We start from the raw sequence: 19,470 nt of genomic DNA on the forward strand, positions 1-19,470 counted from the left end.
TTCAACTGTGTAATTTTCCTACTGATACCCGCGCCAAGCGGACTGGCGCGTACAGCACCGCCAACGCACGATGCAGCGACCTGGCTCTATCGCTCATGCTCCTGTTAAGTGCTCATGCCGTTCCATGAATCAACTTCGTAAATGCACAGGCCGCATTTCCTGATCCAGACCTAAAGGTCCCTTCCGTCCGAGCCCGGATCTCTAGCGGCTGCCATTCTGGTGATACGAGGACCGAGCCCCCTGGTCGATCCAGAGGCCTTCAGGGGATATATCATGCACCGAGCCGGACTCCTCCCTGCTGCGGCCGGTCCTCTGACCGGGACACCTGGCACAACACTGACGCAGGGGCCCTCATCAGCCCCTGACTGAAACGGCCCGGATAGCCCCCACTGAGATAGCCCCCACCATAAGGGACTCTGCCTGACCTTTTAATGGGGCCTTTTAATGGCTCGCTGTGAACGTGAACTCTTGCATCGTCATTTCTCATATGTCTTTTATTTGCCAAAAGGGCCCCACCGACGTAAGAGGCTCTTTGCTATTTGAGCTTATGTGCCTGTTCCTGCTCAGCAAATATGGCTCCTGCCAATTTGAGACCCATTGCCACTACAGCGTCCCACGTTACGTACTGCGGATCTCTGAGCAGGGGGCATCACTGTTTCAGGGGTGCTGAACGACGCAATAGACGTTCTAATGGATATTTCAGACTCGGGCTAACTCCTGCTTGGGAGCCGACTGCTCAGCACTGGTGACCTCAGTCAGCTGACTGACACAGAGGCCTTTAATGCCGCAGGGAGCCCCCGATCAGCTTCCAGATTTTTTCTCGAAAACAATTTGTGGTGGCCTGGATTTCGGTACCCTCTGAAACTGAGGACATCGGGACCCTTTGAATAGCCCGCTCGGATTAGGTGTCTCTAGGAAATACGCATTACCGTGCCGCAAAAAAGTGCAGGCTTTGGTGCCTCTTATCGAATGGGCCAATCCAGGACTCCGCCAATGGAGAGGCACGGATATTGCGACGACCACATAATTCGGCGTCTTGGCCGGTGGATTTTAACGTCTTTTTACAATGCAGGCTTTGGGTCCTTTACATAACCCACTTGAATTTGGTGCTTACACCAACTCTACGATATCGATTGACTTCATGCTACCTCAAATATTAAACGAGCGGTAAATTTCCCCTCCGTCCATATCATCACTGGTATCAAAGCTCGCTCAGTGCAAAGATGATCGCAAGTGGTGTTGACAAGAGTGTAATGCCTCTCATTTGCTTGAAATTCATCTGTTCATTACGTTACACATCTGCAATCTTCAGCGTAACAACCAGCAATCGCTTACAAGTCTGCCAATGGACCATGAGGTGTTCTGGCGACGTGGTGATCTCTCGGTGCAATATCAAACCAAAAGAATGCATCGCCTGTTCTCTACAGCTCGATGGCTTATCGGTATCTGATCGGTAGCTGATCGGTTTAGGTATCAATTTACGTGTCTGGGCAGCCAACACAGGACTGTCAGACATACATATCCAGCCCTGATCACAACACTGCGGGTACATTTCAAAAATAGCATACTCAGACCTCTTGAGGTCGCCCATGTCCCATCATGAGTATGCAATTTTATCTGGAGCACATGTGATTGTTGTTCGATAATGGTTAGGATCGTCTATTCGTGGGAAGTATTTGCATAGCCGCTACAAGGGGCATTTGCATTGAGCCACCAACAGAGCAAGTGATACCGTTCGCCAATGATTGCACTCGTTCGCCTCGACACTGCCACAAGATGTCACGAACTGTCAGCCGTTCAGAACGCACACCGGTTATTATCTTTCCGGGAGCACAGGCGAGCCCCACGGGATGTGGTCGGCCCTCGTGTGTCCCTCCGGGAGCACAGGTGAGCTCCGGGGGATGTGGTCGGCCTTCGTGTGTCCCTCCCGGAGCACAGGTGAGCTCCAGGGGATGTGATCGGCCTTCGTGTGTCCCTCCGGGAGTACAGGTGAGCTCCAGAGGATGTGGTCAGCCTTCGTGCGTCCCTCCAGGAGCACAGGTGAGCTCCAGGGGATGTGGCCAGCCTTCGTGTGTCCCTCCCGGAGCACAGGTGAGCTCCAGGGGATGTGGTCGGCCTCCGTGCGTCCCTCTAGGAGCACAGGTAAGCTCCAGGGGATGTGGACGGCCATCGGGTGTCCCTCCGGGAGCACAGGTGAGGTCCAGGGGATGTGGTCGGCCTTCGTGTCCCTCCCGGAGCACAGGTGAGCTCCAGGGGATGCGGTCGGCTGATGAGACCAGGCTCTCACGGTTAACATCTTCATGAACGTGAGGAGTTCGCAACGCTGGGTGTTTGCAGGCGAATGCGACTTTATAGTGCGGTTTAAAATCATTCATTACATATCACAGTATCACAAAACAAAACAGCTATCAGCGGACGTCAGAGATAGTTATAGCGTAAGCTACTCTTGGAGTCAAAAATGCCAACCTTACCCGGAGGAATTCGCACTTCTAATCGAATTGGATCCATCACAGCACATTTCTTATGCTACTTTTACTACTAACGTAAAGTCGAATCTAAACAGCAGCTTTTCGACGCCAATAAAACCCGAAACGATACAAAATCACCACTTTTGCACTTCGTCTCTGGTCACAGAGCCCCAGAGTTGATATGCTGGCAAAATGCAGTAATGAGCCTTGGTCAAGAATTTGTAATAGTTTGGAGAGAAAACTCATATGGAAAGAGTACATACGAGATGGGACAGGAAAGCGCGGGCTATTTTTACATACTTACACCAACGCAATTTCTTGTGAGACCCAAGTCGTTTAATCCAGTTGTCTAAAGGCAGCGCATTCTTAGAGCAGAAGAAAATCACATTGAGAGTTGGAGAAACAGTTTCAGTATGACCAGCGCAAGACTGAACGATGTTTACATCCCGGCAAACGTAAGACTGAACGTATGTCTACATTCCGGCACACGACACCGCCGCTTGGCAGTGACACACGCACGCGTTGGATCGGATAATGCGTCGTAAGATTTGAGCCATGTGCACAACGCAGCACACAAGCGCATCGCAGCAACGGCACTTCAGCAAAATAGACACTGAACCAACCATGTTCCGTGACATTCAAGCTGGCATACCTTAGTTACGAGATGCGTATTCGGTGCTTCCAGAGAGTCCTGTCTGTAAAGTACGCCAGTGAAGGTAACTGGCTCGGACAAGACGGTGCAATGGAGGATTGGTACCACCTGAAACATCAAGATCATGCGCCTGATCTCGCGAGAGCTGTGCGTTTGGAAACACGGTATCGCCGAGAAGAACCGTGATGGCCAGCTGAGCGAGGACAACGTCCGGAGAGATCGACCGCCCCCTGAGCGAAGAGAGCATCCGGAGAGATCGACCTCCTGCTTAGCGAGGAGAACGTCCGGAGAGATCAACCCCCGCTGAGCGAGGAGAACGTCCGGAGAGATCGACCTCCCGCTGAGCGAGGAGAACGTTCGGAGAGATCGACCTCCCGCTGAGCGAGGAGAACGTCCGGAGAGATTGACCCCCGCTGAGCGAGGAGAACGCTCGGAGAGATTGACCCCCGCTGAGCGAGGAGAACATCCGGAGGGAATGACCCCCGCTGAGCGAGGAGAACGTCCGGAGAGATTGACCCCGCTGAGCGAGGAGAACGTCCGAAGAGACTGACCCCGCTGAGCGAGGAGAACGTCCGGAGAGATTGACCCCCGCTGAACGAGGAGAACGTCCAGAGAGATTGACCCCCGCTGAGCGAGGAGAACGTACGGAGAGATTGACCCCCGCTGAGCGAGGAGAACGTCCAGAGAGATCGACCCCCCGCTGAGCGAGGAGAACGTCCGGAGAGATTGACCCCCGCTGAGCGGGGAGAACGTACGGAGAGATTGACCCCCGCTGAGCGAGGAGAACGTCCGGAAAGATCGACCGCCGGGAGCGGACTTCAGCAGCTGAAGCAGCCACGTCGGTAAGGGCAAACGACGCTTGATCCCGTCTGGGCAGGCATAGCTACAACTCTCCACCCACGTGTGGTATAATATCGTCCGCCCAAGGAAAGCGTTCGGTCACCGCGGTCCATTCAACTGGCGGCCGGCCGCCAGGGTATTCCGCGTCCTCGCTGTCACATGAACAACATACGGGCTGTTGAGGCCTGTACTGAAGTGGCTGGGGTTGCCCACGACGGACGACTCCGGTAGTCGTATCTACCCGGACAGCAGAATCTCACACACGTTCATGAGAATGCCCCAGGAGTGCCAGTCGGTATACTGCTGGTCCACCAGAGTGACGTACGCCAGCTCTTGGTTGTCGTTGGGCTGGCCAGCCATCCAAACCCCAGCCGGCAGTGTAAGCGGTTGGTTGTTCAGGTCGGTGGTGGAGTAGTCGGGCCCCGGACCATGCACCAGTACACCCAGGTAGGCGATGTTCTCGTAGTCCACGTTGTCAGGGTTGAAGCCGGGCGTGGCGCCGGCTTCGTCCACCAGCTGCTGCACACAGGCCCGCTCCTCGGCCGTCAGCGGTGTAGCCATCCGGCCGCCGGCCGCCGCGCACGTCGCCTTCGCCTCGTCACGTGACATGGGCGGGTAGACGCGGTAGGCGGTGCGGCCGCAGGCCGTGTAGCCCGGCGGAGGGTAGCGCACGTACGTGTCGGCCAGGCCCGGGTACAGGCCGGACAGCAGTCGACACGCCGCCGCCGAGTGGTGGAAGCCGACACAGGCGTTGCCGCCGCCCGCCAGCTGACAGTGGAGCGCGCACTGCGAGACGCTGTCGGCGGCGGCTCGCGCCAGCTCCAAGCTCGTACCGTGAGACGGAGCCTCCTTGCGGTAGAGTGTGGCGCCGGCCAGCAGCGCCCAGCAGGGCAGACAAGCGAGCCGGAGCGGCGCCATGTCCAGCCGCTGGGTGGGACCACCGTTGAATGGCCCGCCTAACGGCAATAACAAGCTGTCCCAGGGTCTGCCCCATTTGTTTGTCTGTTATAACACATCTGATAAGCGAAGGCTCGCTGGAAATTCACCAAGGGCAGGACGGAATACGTGAAATGTAACAATTTGAGGTGCAGCAGCACTGCACGCCATCACACACCGTTTAAATTAAGTTGTTGTCCACTTCTACTAGGGTTCTGCACGCCATCACACACCGTTTAACTTCACACACGGTTTAAGCTGTTGTCCACTTCTGCTAGGGTCCGCAGGTACAAATGCGCACTCAAAGAAACGCAGAGCTACAGTTTTGAAAGTTAGTGTCCCGTAAACTGTCTTCAAATCTCTCCCTCTCCCTCTCCCTCTCCCTCTCCCTCTCCCTCTCCCTCTCCCTCTCCCTCTCCCTCTCCCTCTCCCTCTCTCCCTCTCCCTCTCCCTCTCCCTCTCCCTCTCCCTCTCCCTCTCCCTCTCCTCTCTCTCTCTCTCTCTCTCTCTCTCTCTCTCTCTCTCTCTCTCTCTCTCTCTCTCTCTCTCTCTCTCTCTCTCTCTCTCTCTCTCTCTCTCTCTCATTGTCGCCTAACGTTTCCATACCAATGTCCCTCCCCCACAAAAATTGGGAATTGTTCAAAGGCCGTGGTGGGCGAAGGAGAAATTACTGCATGTATTTTTGGGGTCAACACGAAGCACACGACATGTGCATTTCCAATCAGTGCACCGCATGTAGTCAGACAATATTGAAACGTGCCGCAGCGAGATGGAGGCCCTGTCTAGTTCATCCGCGCCAGCCCCGGCGGGCTGGAGTGTCCGCCACGCAGGGTTCCCAGTATACACAAATCCGCAATGTCGGCCGTAGAACACAGCCGATTGGCGCACTTGGCCTTCAGCACAGAGGTAGCGCTGTAGGCGTGCTCCACCACCACACCTGCGGGGGCCGGTCGCTGCTGGGCAGGCCGTAAAAGACGACATAAAGGCGAAAACGAGATGCAATTACCGTGAAGTGCAAATGTAAGAACTTCAGACCTACAGCACGTGTGTTGACTTTCGTCACATTTGACAGTTAACACGTGTTTAACGCCGAGATGGGCCGGACCAGCTCACGCCAGCCTGCATTGACCAGCTCACGCCAGCCTGCTATCGACTAGTTCACGCCAGCCTGCCATCGACCAGCTCACGCCAGCCTGCCATCGGCTATCTTACGCCCGCCTGCCATCGACCAGGTCACGCCCGCCTGCCATCGACCAGGTCACGCCAGCCTGCCATCGACCAGGTCACGCCCGCCTGCCATCGACCAGGTCACGCCAGCCTGCCATCGACCAGGTCACGCCAGCCTGCCATCGACCAGGTCACGTCCGCCTGCCATCGACCAGGTCACGCCCGCCTGCCATCGACTAGGTCACGCCAGCCTGCCATCGACCAGGTCACGCCCGCCTGCCATCGACCAGGTCATGCCAGCCCGCCATCCTCAGGCAACAGCTGTCAAACCTTCTCTCGACACCTCATTCTGGCGCAGTTTCGCGCCCAAAAGGACCGCCTTTCGGCCAAGTAGTGCGTGGTGTGGACCGCACTTCATCAGTGAAGTTAGGAAAAAGGGTGACAAGTTAACTACCAGCCATTCGCTAGCCGTCATTATCGTGTTCGTGCGGTGTCGGACAAGGGCGTACGCACATAGCTGCCTCGCGCGAAAGGCATGCGTCGCCTACCAAAAACTGTACGAGATACATTAACATGCGCGTGGCTAATCCTGCCACCAAAAAATCCAGGTACGCATAAAAACAAAATATCAAGGACAAGTGATGTTGGTGTATGACAAGCACGAAGCTTTTAGTAACTACGTTTGAGTTGTGCCTCACCCATTAAATGTGAAATCCTGTAACGCCCCTGGTGTTCAATAGTCTTTTCCAGAGCTTGCTTTGGTCAGGTACTCAAATTTAATCCCACTAATGATTAAGCAACCTAGGGGCGTAGCCGCTGTAACTTTTGGGGTATGCATTCCTCGAAGTGACCCTCGTCACTTTTTCCGTTCCACACACTCGTGGCCTTCTAAAACATTAAAAACGTATACCAATGCAAAGAAACACGACTCGAGCCTTACAAATGTCCCCGAATGCAGCCCAGGGCCCATGGGCCACAGCGAGCGGTCCCTTGGCGGTCTAGGGTTTGATTTGGCTTCCTTCTGGGCGAAACCCGGCAACACTACCGGAGTCATCGTCCCCAATATGGCTAAGTCAGAAAGTGCCAATGACATATTTTCCAGTGAGCGAAGAGGCGATTTCAACAGGGCTATCACAGGTATGTAAGTTGGCGGTTATGTTAATGATGCCAAAAAGCTAACTTAGCAAAATCAAACATGTTTGAAAATAGACAAACAGCCGTCATAGCTGCGTTGGGAAGTCTGACTGTCACGACAATTGAACGGGTGAGGTAGGTCCACTGATGCTGCCATCGCGCGCCAATCGGCGAATAACGACCTGCAGGAGTGGAAACACTGAGATCGCAGCACCGATTCTGGCGAAAGGCGCGCCGAACGGAGCATACGGCCGAAAAGAACCCCGTCGGTCCACCGAGCAAGATGGAGAACGCCAAGAGCTATGGGCAGCAGGCCAACGCCCCAGTGACTTCAGTCGCTGAGGCGGCGCCAGGCTACGTCGGCAAGAACGGACACCGTATGATTCCGTTCGGAAAGGTCCAACCAACTGGCGGCCGGCCGCCAGGGTCTTCCGCGTCCTCGCTGTCACATGAACAACATACAGGCTGTTGAGGCCTGTACTGAAGGGGTTGGGGTTGCCCACGACGGACGACTCCGGTAGTCGTATCTACCCGGACAGCAGAATCTCACACACGTTCATGAGAATGCCCCAGGAGTGCCAGTCGGTATACTGCTGGTCCACCAGAGTGACGTACGCCAGCTCTCGGTTGTCGTTGGGCTGGCCAGCCATCCAAACCCCAGCCGGCAGTGTAAGCGGTTGGTTGTTCAGGTCGGTAGTGGAGTAGTCGGGCCCCGGACCATGCACCAGTACACCCAGGTAGGCGATGTTCTCGTAGTCCGCGTTGTCAGGGTTGAAGCCGGGCGTGGCGCCGGCTTCGTCCACCAGCTGCTGCACACAGGCCCGCTCCTCGGCCGTCAGCGGTATAGCCATCCGGCCGCCGGCCGCCGCGCACGTCGCCTTCGCCTCGTCACGTGACATGGGCGGGTAGACGCGGTAGGCGGTGCGGCCGCAGGCCGTGTAGCCCGGCGGAGGGTAGCGCACGTACGTGTCGGCCAGACCCGGGTACAGGCCGGACAGCAGTCGACACGCCGCCGCCGAGTGGTGGAAGCCGACACAGGCGTTGCCGCCGCCCGCCCGCTGACAGTGGAGCGCGCACTGCGAGACGCTGTCGGCGGCGGCTCGCGCCAGATCCAAGCTCGTACCGTGGGACGGAGCCTCCTTGCGGTAGAGTGTGGCGCCGGCCAGCAGCGCCCAGCAGGGCAGACAAGCGAGCCGGAGCGGCGCCATGTCCGGCCACTGGGTGGAACCACCGTTGAATGGCCGGCGCCCGCCTATTGAACATTAATAAGCGTGGCATCCCCGGGGTGAGCCCGGCCCTGTTTGTACACTACATCGCGTGACAATGCGCGGCCGCTCGGTGGAAATGTTCCAGGGTCAAAAACAAGTGCAAGAATGTGGCCGTCAGTTGCGCACGGCCAGCGTCGTAGCCGATGGGGAGGTTTGAGGTCATGTCCTCCTCGGATGTGGTGGGGGCCCACGACCTTTTGGTAGTTCAAAACACCCGAAAGGCTTCTTAAACATAATAATGGATCCCCGAGGGTTGAGAGTAGGATCCGCGCATAAGCAGTAGCTCTGCTGTTTGCTATTGTCCACTGTTTACCACCCATCATCGTCCATATTCATACCAAAATGGTGCGCACCAAATTCCGAATGTCATCTGGTTGTATCAGCGCCTACACCAAGGCAGACAACGTTTCATTTGTGTTATCCGTTTCGATCCAGGTAAGGATTTCTTTTTTAATGATAAAGTTCAAACTTTCTCATTTGCATGACTTTGAGATCAGCATCAATACTAAGCAGTACTTGTCTCGCGTAGTAAGCCCTGACCCTACCATCCAATCGTAAAAACACGGCCAAGGGCACAATTCTGCTGCGCAAGTTTAACATGCGGAAATGCTTGGAACGGTCGGTGCTGTCTCTGAGGTTGCCTGAGCTTCACCGCGGCCGCGGGCCATCCCAGTACGGGGCAGTTGGCGGACGCACAGGACAGCTCCAATCTATACCCACTAGGGGCGGGCGAGTGGGAACGCAGACGCTCTAGCTGACGGAGCTGCCCGGCCCACTACGGGTGGGTGAGTGGGAACGCAGACGTTCTAGCTAACGGAACTGGCCGGCCCACTAAGGGTGGGTGAGTAGGAACGCAGACGTTCTAGCTAACGGAGCCTCCCGGCCCACTAAGGGTGGGTGAGTGGAACGCAGACGTTCTAGCTAACAGAGCTGCCCGGCCGTTAACTACTTTCTGGTAGAGAAAACAACCCAGAAGGAAAAAAGTACTCAATTGTATTGAACTCTCACAACGAAGATACCTTCTCCGCGGATCCGCACGCCGCGGATCCAAGGAACTCCAAAACTTGCCAGAATTATCATATCGCTGAGAGGGAAAGGGCAACAAAGCCTTAAGACGAATGAGTAGGGTTTGCCACAGCGTTTTATGTGTATTTCATTTAAGGCGATTTTCGGTAGGCCTTAAACAGAACAAAGAAAAACTTTGTTGTCACCAGCCGATCAGACTGTCTTTTTCTCGGAGTCTACATCGAGCATAATACCACGCAGAAGAAATGGACCGAGCAAAAATAAAGTCGACTGTTGAAACCCTGGCAGGATATTCAAGGGCACGCTCATGACCAGCTCATACGCACCACCCGGGACGAACAACCGCCACCTCAATGTTGTCTCCAACATTGCGCACCAATGCAGCATAGGCAAGTTCTCCAACTATCCCGGTTTAAAACAAAAATGTTAAAAGCCACAGCGAATGTAAGGCAGTTAGCATGACACTCCTACACGTGTAAACGGCGCGATCAATGTGAGTTATCGGCGAAAAATTAAGCCAGCTGGGAGCTGGACGTAGAGAGAAGTGGTGGGAAAACCTCAAGTAACAAAGCTGCCTCAAACAAAAACCATGTGGTCCAGCATTTAATTGGGAACTTCCCTGGTAATGCACCGTTGTGCTGATGGCTAGCAGCGAAATCTAGCCAAGGGGATTTTAACACTGAAATATTGTCGAGCAACGCGACACGAACTTACCCGAGGCAAAAAGCATATCTGAACAACTATGAAGCAAATACCAGCACAGTTTAAACCCCTCGTTTCAGTCCTCAAGTCCCTGTTAACAGTTTAGCAAGCAAAATCAACGCTGACGTAGGCAAACGAAAGCGAAAAAGACCTGTGAGGTCCCCACTTTCGGGGTAGGGCGTGCCGGAGCGAGTCCCTAGTAATCATGCGAACTGACAGCTGAGAGCTTCAGCTGAGAGCCTCAGTGACTACTGAGAGCCTAAGGGATAGCCATAGCTGAGAACCTCAGTGACTCCATGGGTGGCCCAAGCGACGCGGAGCGAGCGCGGTATCCAACGTCACAGTTTCGGTCGTCGGCTTTCGCTGTCATTGGTTCGGAGGCCCGCCGCACTGGTCAGTTGCCCCAGCTACACCGCACAGTTAAATGGCCATACATGGTGGCCGGCCACGAGCAGATGGGTGCTGGCCATTCAACGGTGGTCTCACCCAGCGGCTGGACATGGCGCCGCTCCGCCTCGCTTGTCTGCTCTGCTGGGCGCTGCTGGCCGGCGCCACACTCTACCGCAAGGAGGCTCCGTCTCACGGTACGAGCTTGGAGCTGGCGCGAGCCGCCGCCGACAGCGTCTCGCAGTGCGCGCTCCACTGTCAGCTGGCGGGCGGCGGCAACGCCTGTGTCGGCTTCCACCACTCGGCGGCGGCGTGTCGACTGCTGTCCGGCCTGTACCCGGGCCTGGCCGACACGTACGTGCGCTACCCTCCGCCGGGCTATACGGCCTGCGGCCGCACCGCCTACCGCGTCTACCCGCCCATGTCACGTGACGAGGCGAAGGCGACGTGCGCGGCGGCCGGCGGCCGGATGGCTATACCGCTGACGGCCGAGGAGCGGGCCTGTGTGCAGCAGCTGGTGGACGAAGCCGGCGCCACGCCCGGCTTCAACCCTGACAACGTGGACTACGAGAACATCGCCTACCTGGGTGTACTGGTGCATGGTCCGGGGCCCGACTACTCCACCACCGACCTGAACAACCAACCGCTTACACTGCCGGCTGGGGTTTGGATGGCTGGCCAGCCCAACGACAACCGAGAGCTGGCGTACGTCACTCTGGTGGACCAGCAGTATACCGACTGGCACTCCTGGGGCATTCTCATGAACGTGTGTGAGATTCTGCTGTCCGGGTAGAAGCGGCCGGTAGACCCCTGCGAATATGCATCTTTGACGCTTTCTCATCTGTTCACCGGCACGCCCCAGGGGCACCGGTGGCATCCTCCCATGATCTGGCAGCGATCGGCACTGCAGCATTGATCTCATTACTGGGCATGGACCAATGGCGCGCCGGCGTTACAGCTCAACGTCGTTGTATATATCAGCGAGTTCTCTCCATGCCTCCAGCTAGGTAAACGCTTCTCGAGAGAAGCAAAATGGATAAATGAAGACCGGTTGTGTTTGGCGTTTACGTTTTGATTTGAAGCTCTGTCTAATCAATCCATCAACAGCAGTCAGAGTGATTTAATCCAACACACTCTATCAAGTATCAACTGAAGCCGAAGGTATTGAATCCAATACACTCCATCAACAGAGTTTTTAAACCCAAAATATTCTATCAAGTATCAACTGAAGCCAGAGGCATGGAATCCAATGCACCCCATCAACAGCAGTCAAAGTTATTGGACCCAATACACTCTATCAAGTATCAACAGATGCCAGTGATTGAATTCAATACACATCAACAGCAGTCAGAGTTATTCAAATATAATTATCTAACCCTGATATAGGCAATAAAAGTCATGGCTTATGTTTTCGATATTGTGAGTACGCATGCCGAAAATAGTCGACTTTCAAGACAATAACTGACCATCGGCACTGATGTGAATCTCGGGCATTTTCAGCGTTCCATTCAGCGCTCGTTCCGTTTGTTTGACCAAAGCCTCTGTGCATGTTACAGTTTGGTTACTTTGAACATACAAATTCGTCACAGTCATTATCACCTTTTCCGCTTGGCTTGGCTGCATTCGAGGCACAGTATATATGTGCATACCAATCGGGTGATTAAGATATGTGACGAAATCAATCAGATCGGTTACCTTAGCACTTCCCGAAGCTGGCATGCTTCGCCCATATCACAGCTATTTCATACACATGCCACACATAGGTAAACACTACGTCACAACGTTGACGTGAAGGTGCGGATAAGAATGCGATAAAGCAGCTAGCAATGGGCCGCGAAGGGCCGAGCCGAAAACGGATTCATGTCAAATTACTCAGAAGGGGGGACTCCAAAACACTTACGACAAAATCACGCTGAAAAATAGAGGCAGGTGCCTCTGATAGGCCCAGCGCCAAGTGGCCAGCGCAAGTCGCCCAGGTGGTGTGACGGTTGGGTTACCGGTTGTTCCAAACGGGCGGCGGACGTGGGTTCCAAGAATGCGAGTGTGACTGCCAAGTACGTCTGAGCTAAGTCATCCACGCTTGCGGGGCATCACGCCATCCCGAGGTACCCAACCCAACGCTGGCCGCGGAGGCAGCGTCCCGGCTTTCGCAATGCTTCTGAGGACCGAGCGGGGCTTCGTCAGTGCTTGTCGCCAAACTGCGCCACATCGATCTTAGTCAGGACTGTTGCGCGTGTTGGACTGAATTGTGCGATCTGCTTGATTTCGGATATGGTCGCTGCTTTGTCGATTTGCCTATTTATCTATTTCGCTGCATTCAGAACGACCTAAACATCTGCCGCCGCACACAAACTTCCGCCAAATAGGTGGTTCCAAAGCTTATCAAACCTTATCAATAGTCATCATTATCATTCACCTGCTCTTATTGTTGCATTGCATTATATCACTCACTGCTATTAATTACGTTGAGTTTTATTATTCACTTGAGCCTTTCTCAACACGTTGTGTTAACAACGAACACACATCTGGGGCGTTGCTCAGCGCGACCCTCGTCCTCGACAGTTTGCTGTCCAACGTCAGCCCTACCCCATGAGGGCTTACCTGAGTACATCTCAATTTGGCCTTCAAAAGTTCAACAAGTTCATTTAGACACGTTCGACTAAAATCATTAGCCAATGGTCATCAAAAGCTAAATACTGAACATAAAACGAAAGCTTTTTGCCGGTAACTATTTGGACCTGTCAGGCGAGCGCCGCCTGACAGCACCTGGCGCCGGAAGCGCTGGTGAAGAGCGCCGGAAACAGCCAGTGCGCGTCCTCCCCACAGCTGAGCAGTTTTGGACGGACATCGCGCCCGTTCCAGATACAGGTGACCTTTGCAACGTGACACAATGCGACGCCGCGAACTCCCTGGGCTCTTCATGAGGCGGTCGCGGAACGTATGACGTTCGCGAGGCCTGGACAAACCGGCACAAAGAGCGGAATCGCGACGCTAAAACGATGACTTTTGCTCCATGCTCACATTGAAAGGCACCTTTCACTCCATGCGCACATTGATACGTAGGCTACATGCATTCAGAAGCGGTCCATAATAGGCCTGCGGTGGTTTGCACCGGCCGTGAATGCCGTGGCAATTCCAGGCAAACAAAGCAGCACAAAGGCGCAAGCACAGAAATGCAAAATCATACAAGAGGACATTGCAAACTCAAACCTGGGCATAAACAGATTGCAATGTCGCATTAGCCGGTGTAAAATCAATGCAAGTAAGCTACACCAGCCGCACGGCACCAACCAGCCGACAACGCGTCAAACCACACAGCGCGGGGATCAGCTGAAACGGACGAAAAGTAAAAGCGCGGATGACCCAGCCACTGGCCGGCTGTAGCTGGGAGTGCGCTGGGAGCGGATGGGCCCGCGTGACCCGACTGCGCCCGTGCCATGAGCAAGAAGCGCGAGCGTGCAAGTGCGACAGCGAGCGAGCGAGCGAGCGAGGGCGCCTGGCAGGGGCCATGTCCAACCTTGATATCCGGCCAGCGGGAGGGCTGCGGGCCGACCTGCGTGTGCTACAGGGGGAGACGGGGCGGTCAGAGCGGCGCGCGGCCGCCGGCGCTGCACGCCAGCCGGCCGGCCGGCGGGGCGGCGCCGGCCCGCCGCGTACCGGTCACGCCACTCCCAGCAGCACCTAGGCGTCACGGACCGGGCGGCGCTCAGCGCTCGTGAGGCGGGCTGACAGGCAGCGATCGGGGATGACGAGCTCCTGCTCCAGGCGCTGCCACATGACCAGACTGCTGGCGAATGCTACGAAAAGGTGGCTTCATGGCACATTAGCGAAGATGGAGCTTTCTGAAAGCTGTCACGGAGGCACGCACGGAGCTGACGTTAATTCTCTGTTGACAGCGCTCGCCTCGATATACAAACGAATCATTCAGGGACACACGACTCATCGAAAACGTGGAGACGTTCCATGCATGCATATTGTACACAAAGTAATCAACTACTACATGCAACTGCGTATGTGTCTAATGCCAGCCAGAGAGTACGAAATCAGTCTAATATCGCAGAACTAAACAAGCATCTCAAATGCTTAAAGGCCTCTACGCATGTACCATTAGCACAGACAATTGAGCGTGGTGGGTTTTAAGACCTACAGACTAGGCAGAACGTTCCGTTACAAATGATGCAATGTGTTGTTTGCCTCCAACGTGTTACGTAAAGCTGTTTTGTCAGTTTTGCGTATGGCTGCTAACGGACACGGCTTGAGCCAGTCGCAGGGTCAACAGCCCAGCTCCACAATGGCAAGTGTGGCGTGTGCGAGCCTTGGTCAGCCCGATCGCACACCCGTCTGTCCCGTCACAGCTCATACTGCAGCCGACTACCGTACGCCAACACCCATCATGCCGGGGTAGCCTGCCGCAGCCAGTCTCGGCGCGTCTCTCCACATCATCCGGCGCTGACTCGGTCCAGCTCAGCGTCACGCCAGGCGCGGACCGAAGCCGCTCCGCCCTGCGAGAGGCACATCTCGCCACAGCCGGGGCTTCGTGCCAACCCTGGATCGGCTGACAGCGGCGCCCTTCGGACCTCTCCTCGCCTTCCCCGCCAAGGACAGGCGCGGCCACCCACCTGCGCCAGGTCCACCAGGTCCTCGAAGCCGGCGGCGAAGTCGTCGAAGCTGCGGAAGGCGGCCATGCAGCCGATGCGGTCGCAGGACTCGCGCTCGGCCGAGAGCAGGTGGTGCGCGCCCGGCTGCTCCAGCTTGCCGCTCAGCCTGTCGCGGAGGGGAGCGCTCTGAGGTCGCGGTCACGGACCGTCCCCCCTCCCTCCCACGGTTGGCGGCGGCCAGGCCCAGTGGCTCTTCAACATGTTAGGACAGTCGATGACGTTGCAAAGCGATCGATAAAAATAATCAAAGTGTATCAATTGATAACGACACGCACGTCTGCCTACGGCCAATGAAAAAAGCGCGCGAGCCAGTCAAGGGCTCTGAGAAGAGGAACACCGACGTCTCTGCAATCGACTCACCATCGTCCGCCACCGGGTCAGACAAGAACATCGATGATAGCCGTGAACAGCGAAGCGCAGACAAGACGCTAAAGGATGTCAATTGAAGAAGACCGTAAGCTTGCAGCATGCAGCACTAAGAAACAACACACGAAAGAAGGCGGAAAACGAGTGACATAAAACGAGAAGCACAAACCCGAGCCGGGTGCGTACAAGCGTGGGCGCTGTGCAGCCATGCACAGGCGGCGGCGGCCGCCGCGCCGCTGCTGTTAGCGCGAGCTGCTGGCGGCCGGCCGCGGGGTACGGCGAGAGAGGCCGGCCGCGGCGGCCGAGCACAGCCACTAAGCACAGGTGGCCAACGGAGCTGAGCTCAATGGTCGCAGCAAATAACATGGCAAGGCATCCGCTTGAGACCTGCGACATCTCGGCCAATACTGATTGCCTGATGCACAAAAAGGAACGGCGCACAAATACTGGCTGACAACAGACACATCTCCTGCAAACACAACGCGCTTCGCTATAGCTCCCGTCTCTTCAATGCTGCAGGTATAAGCATAATGGACTGGGGGCGCACACAGCCCTGCACCATCGCCTCAGGCTGCATTTACTGACACCTGCTGGCTAGACGGCTTTACAGCTGCATCACTGCATGTACAGAAACCTGGCACCTGGAGAGCCTGGGCGGTGGGGGAGGTTCACAGGGAGCCGTGCGCCGCCCGCGACCGCCCCTCCCCCCTCCCCAGACCAGACCAGGCCAGGCCCCGACCGGCAGCGGCGGTGGCAACGCCAAAGGCCAGGCCTGCCACAGCCGCGCCCGGGAGCAGGTCACGCTCGGGCGGGCCTAACAGCCACCACCGCGCGTGATTCGCGAGGGTGACACGTGAACGTGTCGGCAAGCGGAGAAAGCCACCACCGGAAAGAAGCGAACGTGCTCCGAAGGGCACCATGCAAGTGCAGCGGTGAGACACCGACACCAGCCATCGTACAGAAAAGATCACACGGAAGGAAGAACGTGAAGTAGGGCGAAGAAAGACGACACGAAGGCAAGTGCGAAAATAAAGAGCAAAAGAAGAAGAGAGACAAGCAGCTCTGGCCGCAGGGCAGCAGCAGCCAGAAAGTCCGGAAATGAGCGGCGGCAGGCCCAGGCGAGGCAGCGGTGGAGACGGGGACAGAAGCAGGGGGCGAAGAAAGCCAGCGGTCGCCGCTCGCCCAGCCGCCCGGCGCCGAGCCAGCGAAAACGGCAGCCTTGGGAGGGCCAGCCAGCGGTCCCCAGCGAGCCTCGCCTCCAGCGAGAGCGGCAGCCGTGGGAGGGCCAGCCAGCGGTCCCAGCGAGCCTCGTCTCCAGCGAGAGCGGCAGCTGTGGGAGGGCCAGCCAGCGGTCCCAGCGAGCCTCGTCTCCAGCGAGAGCGGCAGCTGTGGGAGGGCCAGCCAGCGGTCCCAGCGAGCCTCGCCTCCAGCGAGAGCGGCAGCCGTGGGAGGGTCGGCCAGCGCTCCCAACGAGCCTCGCCTCCAGCGAGAGCGGCAGCCGTGGGAGGGCCAGCCAGCGGTCCCAGCGAGCCTCGTCTCCAGCGAGAGCGGCAGCCGTGGGAGGGTCGGCCAGCGGTCCCAACGAGCCTCGTCTCCAGCGAGAGCGGCAGCCGTGGCAGAGCCAGCCAGCGGTCCCAGCGAGCCTCGCCTCCAGCGAGAGCGGCAGCCGTGGGAGGGCCAGCCAGCGGTCCCAGCGAGCCCCGCCTCCAGCGAGAGCGGCAGCTGTGGGAGGGCCAGCCAGCGGTCCCAGCGAGCCTCGCCTCCAGCGGGAGCGGCAGCCGTGGGAGGGCCAGCCAGTGGTCCCAGCGAGCCTCGCCTCCAGCGAGAGCGGCAGCCGTGGGAGGGCCAGCCAGCGGTCCCAGCGAGCCCCGCCTCCAGCGGGAGCGGCAGCCGTGGCAGAGCCAGCCAGCGGTCCCAGCGAGCCCCGCCTCCAGCTGAGCGCCGGTCGGCCGGGCGGCCGAGCAGCGCGACGCCGCCGAGCCGGCGCCGTTACCTGAGCGCCGGCGCACTGCTGGAGCCGGCAATGTGGCCGGCCGCCCAGTGGTGGGCCGAGGGGAGGGGGGACGGCGAGCGCGGCCGCGCCAGCCCGCCGGCCGACAGCAGGCTGGTGGAGCTGGGTGTCGCCATCGGAGTCGATTTGGACACACTCAAACGTTTCAGGTTACGGTCGGCGCTGAAACAGAGCGGAGCGTGACGACAAGCGGACGGACGCAGGCGCACGCGTGAGACGACACGAGGACGCGGCGGCGAGGGTGGCGGCCGGCCCGGCGCCGCACGGCCCTCCCACCTGTTCGGGTGCGAAGTCGGCAGGAAGAAGCTGAAGAGCACCACGCAGATGGAGAAGCCGGCGTTGGATGGCAGCTCGAAGTGCTTGACGCAGGCCAGGTCGTAGGAGATGTAGGCTCGGCGTACGTACACCTGGGAGGGCACGGGTGGTGAGCGGGCAGGCAGGAGTCCGGTTGTCGGAAATGGAAGCCCACTGACCTCTGACATGTCTTTCGACATATATCAGCAGTTTCCAGGAAAGGTGACAACGAAAGTTCATCCCAACATCATGCGCACCCTCGACGTTTCTCGACGCTTCTTTGGTTCTGCTTGCTAGGCTCACATCTGTCAGCAACGGCGAACGGTTCACGACGTACTTCCAGTCCAGCACCCGACGCGTCCCTCGCCGTACTGTTATATGCCGATGCTTTGTCTATGGCAGCCTCTTCCCACCTTACAACAGGCATGCTTAGCTGCGCTGCGCTGCAGGCTATCGCCTACATTTGTCTCTTCTTTCTGCCAGGTGTGTTCGATGATGACGAAAATTCGAACATAAAGTTATGTGCTTTCGTTGACACAAGCACGGCATGTAAAATATAGAACGGTAAGTGTTAAGACAATTATAAAGATGCTGTCTGTGCAAGAATGGAGCAGGAATGCAAGCCATAGAAAAAGAGATAATCTATCATGAGAAAAGCATGCATCCCACAGACGACTGGGTCAATAAATCAATCCAGCAGCTCCTACTGGGATGCACTGGTGACTCGTTGCTCTCTGGAACTTAAAAGTTGACTTCGGTTCAATACAAATTTTAAAGTTGATTCAGCTATCAGTTATCAGTTATCGTCCTTGGGATAAGAGCATTCACCGATGTCAAGCTGCCGTCTGTAACGTCATTGCCGCAGAAGTCGTCCCCATCGGAGCCCATCCATCACTTCGCCACGGTAAGAGCGAAATTCGAGGACCTAGCCATTAGCAACGCCTGACTAAGACCAATGCGCATGTACAATCGTATTTAAGCTCAACTGACAGTTCTAGGTGAGGAATGAGGCAGTGTATGGTAAATGCTGGTGTTTTAAGGTCACAATTTAAGTGGGCTAAGTGGGTAATAATTTAACGTCAACTCCCCGAGTCCGGTGATGCCACGGTTCCGGCGGCGCGCAGTGTGCACCCCATATTCCAGTCGGCGTCGGTCATAACGACAACAGTGCAGATGGTTACACCCAACTGGGGCATTCATTCACTTCACGAGCATGCATGGTCTGCATCGGCAGGGTCTAACTGGAAGCCGTGTTTGGACTTGCAGCCTTCCTCGCTGTGAGTGAGGCGTACTTACTTGCACCGTCCAGACGCATGCGTACCTTTCTCGGTGAAACGGCATGTGCCAGCGAACAATCGGGCCCTGTTCACTCCCAAAAATGAGAGCATATCCCCTTTCTGCAAACTGTCAGCACTCCGTCACGACCCAGAGAAGGCCAGGCACACCAGCGGCCGGCCGGCCTTAGGCCGCGCCGTGTCCACACTAACTCACCTCCAGCGACGAGACGCGCACGGCCGTCTTGTGGTGGTAGAAGAAGTCGTGCAGGATGTCGAAGATGCTG

At 56.8% G+C, this 19,470-nt stretch overlaps 1 protein-coding gene across 1 annotated transcript in view; it reads right to left on the reverse strand.

Annotated features, from left to right (window-relative positions):
- Positions 1-19,470, reverse strand: part of ACC (acetyl-CoA carboxylase) — a 70,857-nt gene that overhangs the window by 18,193 nt on the left and 33,194 nt on the right. The window contains 5 exon segments of the mRNA XM_037230945.1: positions 14,098-14,142; positions 15,200-15,344; positions 17,598-17,777; positions 17,892-18,022; positions 19,401-19,470. The exon segment at positions 19,401-19,470 is cut by the window's right edge and continues 134 nt beyond it. Of these exon segments, the coding sequence (XP_037086840.1) occupies positions 14,098-14,142; positions 15,200-15,344; positions 17,598-17,777; positions 17,892-18,022; positions 19,401-19,470 (571 nt within the window).

This window comes from Pollicipes pollicipes, unplaced genomic scaffold (genome assembly GCF_011947565.3).
Source record: "Pollicipes pollicipes isolate AB1234 unplaced genomic scaffold, Ppol_2.1 Scaffold_6686;HRSCAF=7923_pilon_pilon_pilon, whole genome shotgun sequence".
Taxonomy (NCBI): domain Eukaryota; kingdom Metazoa; phylum Arthropoda; class Thecostraca; order Pollicipedomorpha; family Pollicipedidae; genus Pollicipes; species Pollicipes pollicipes.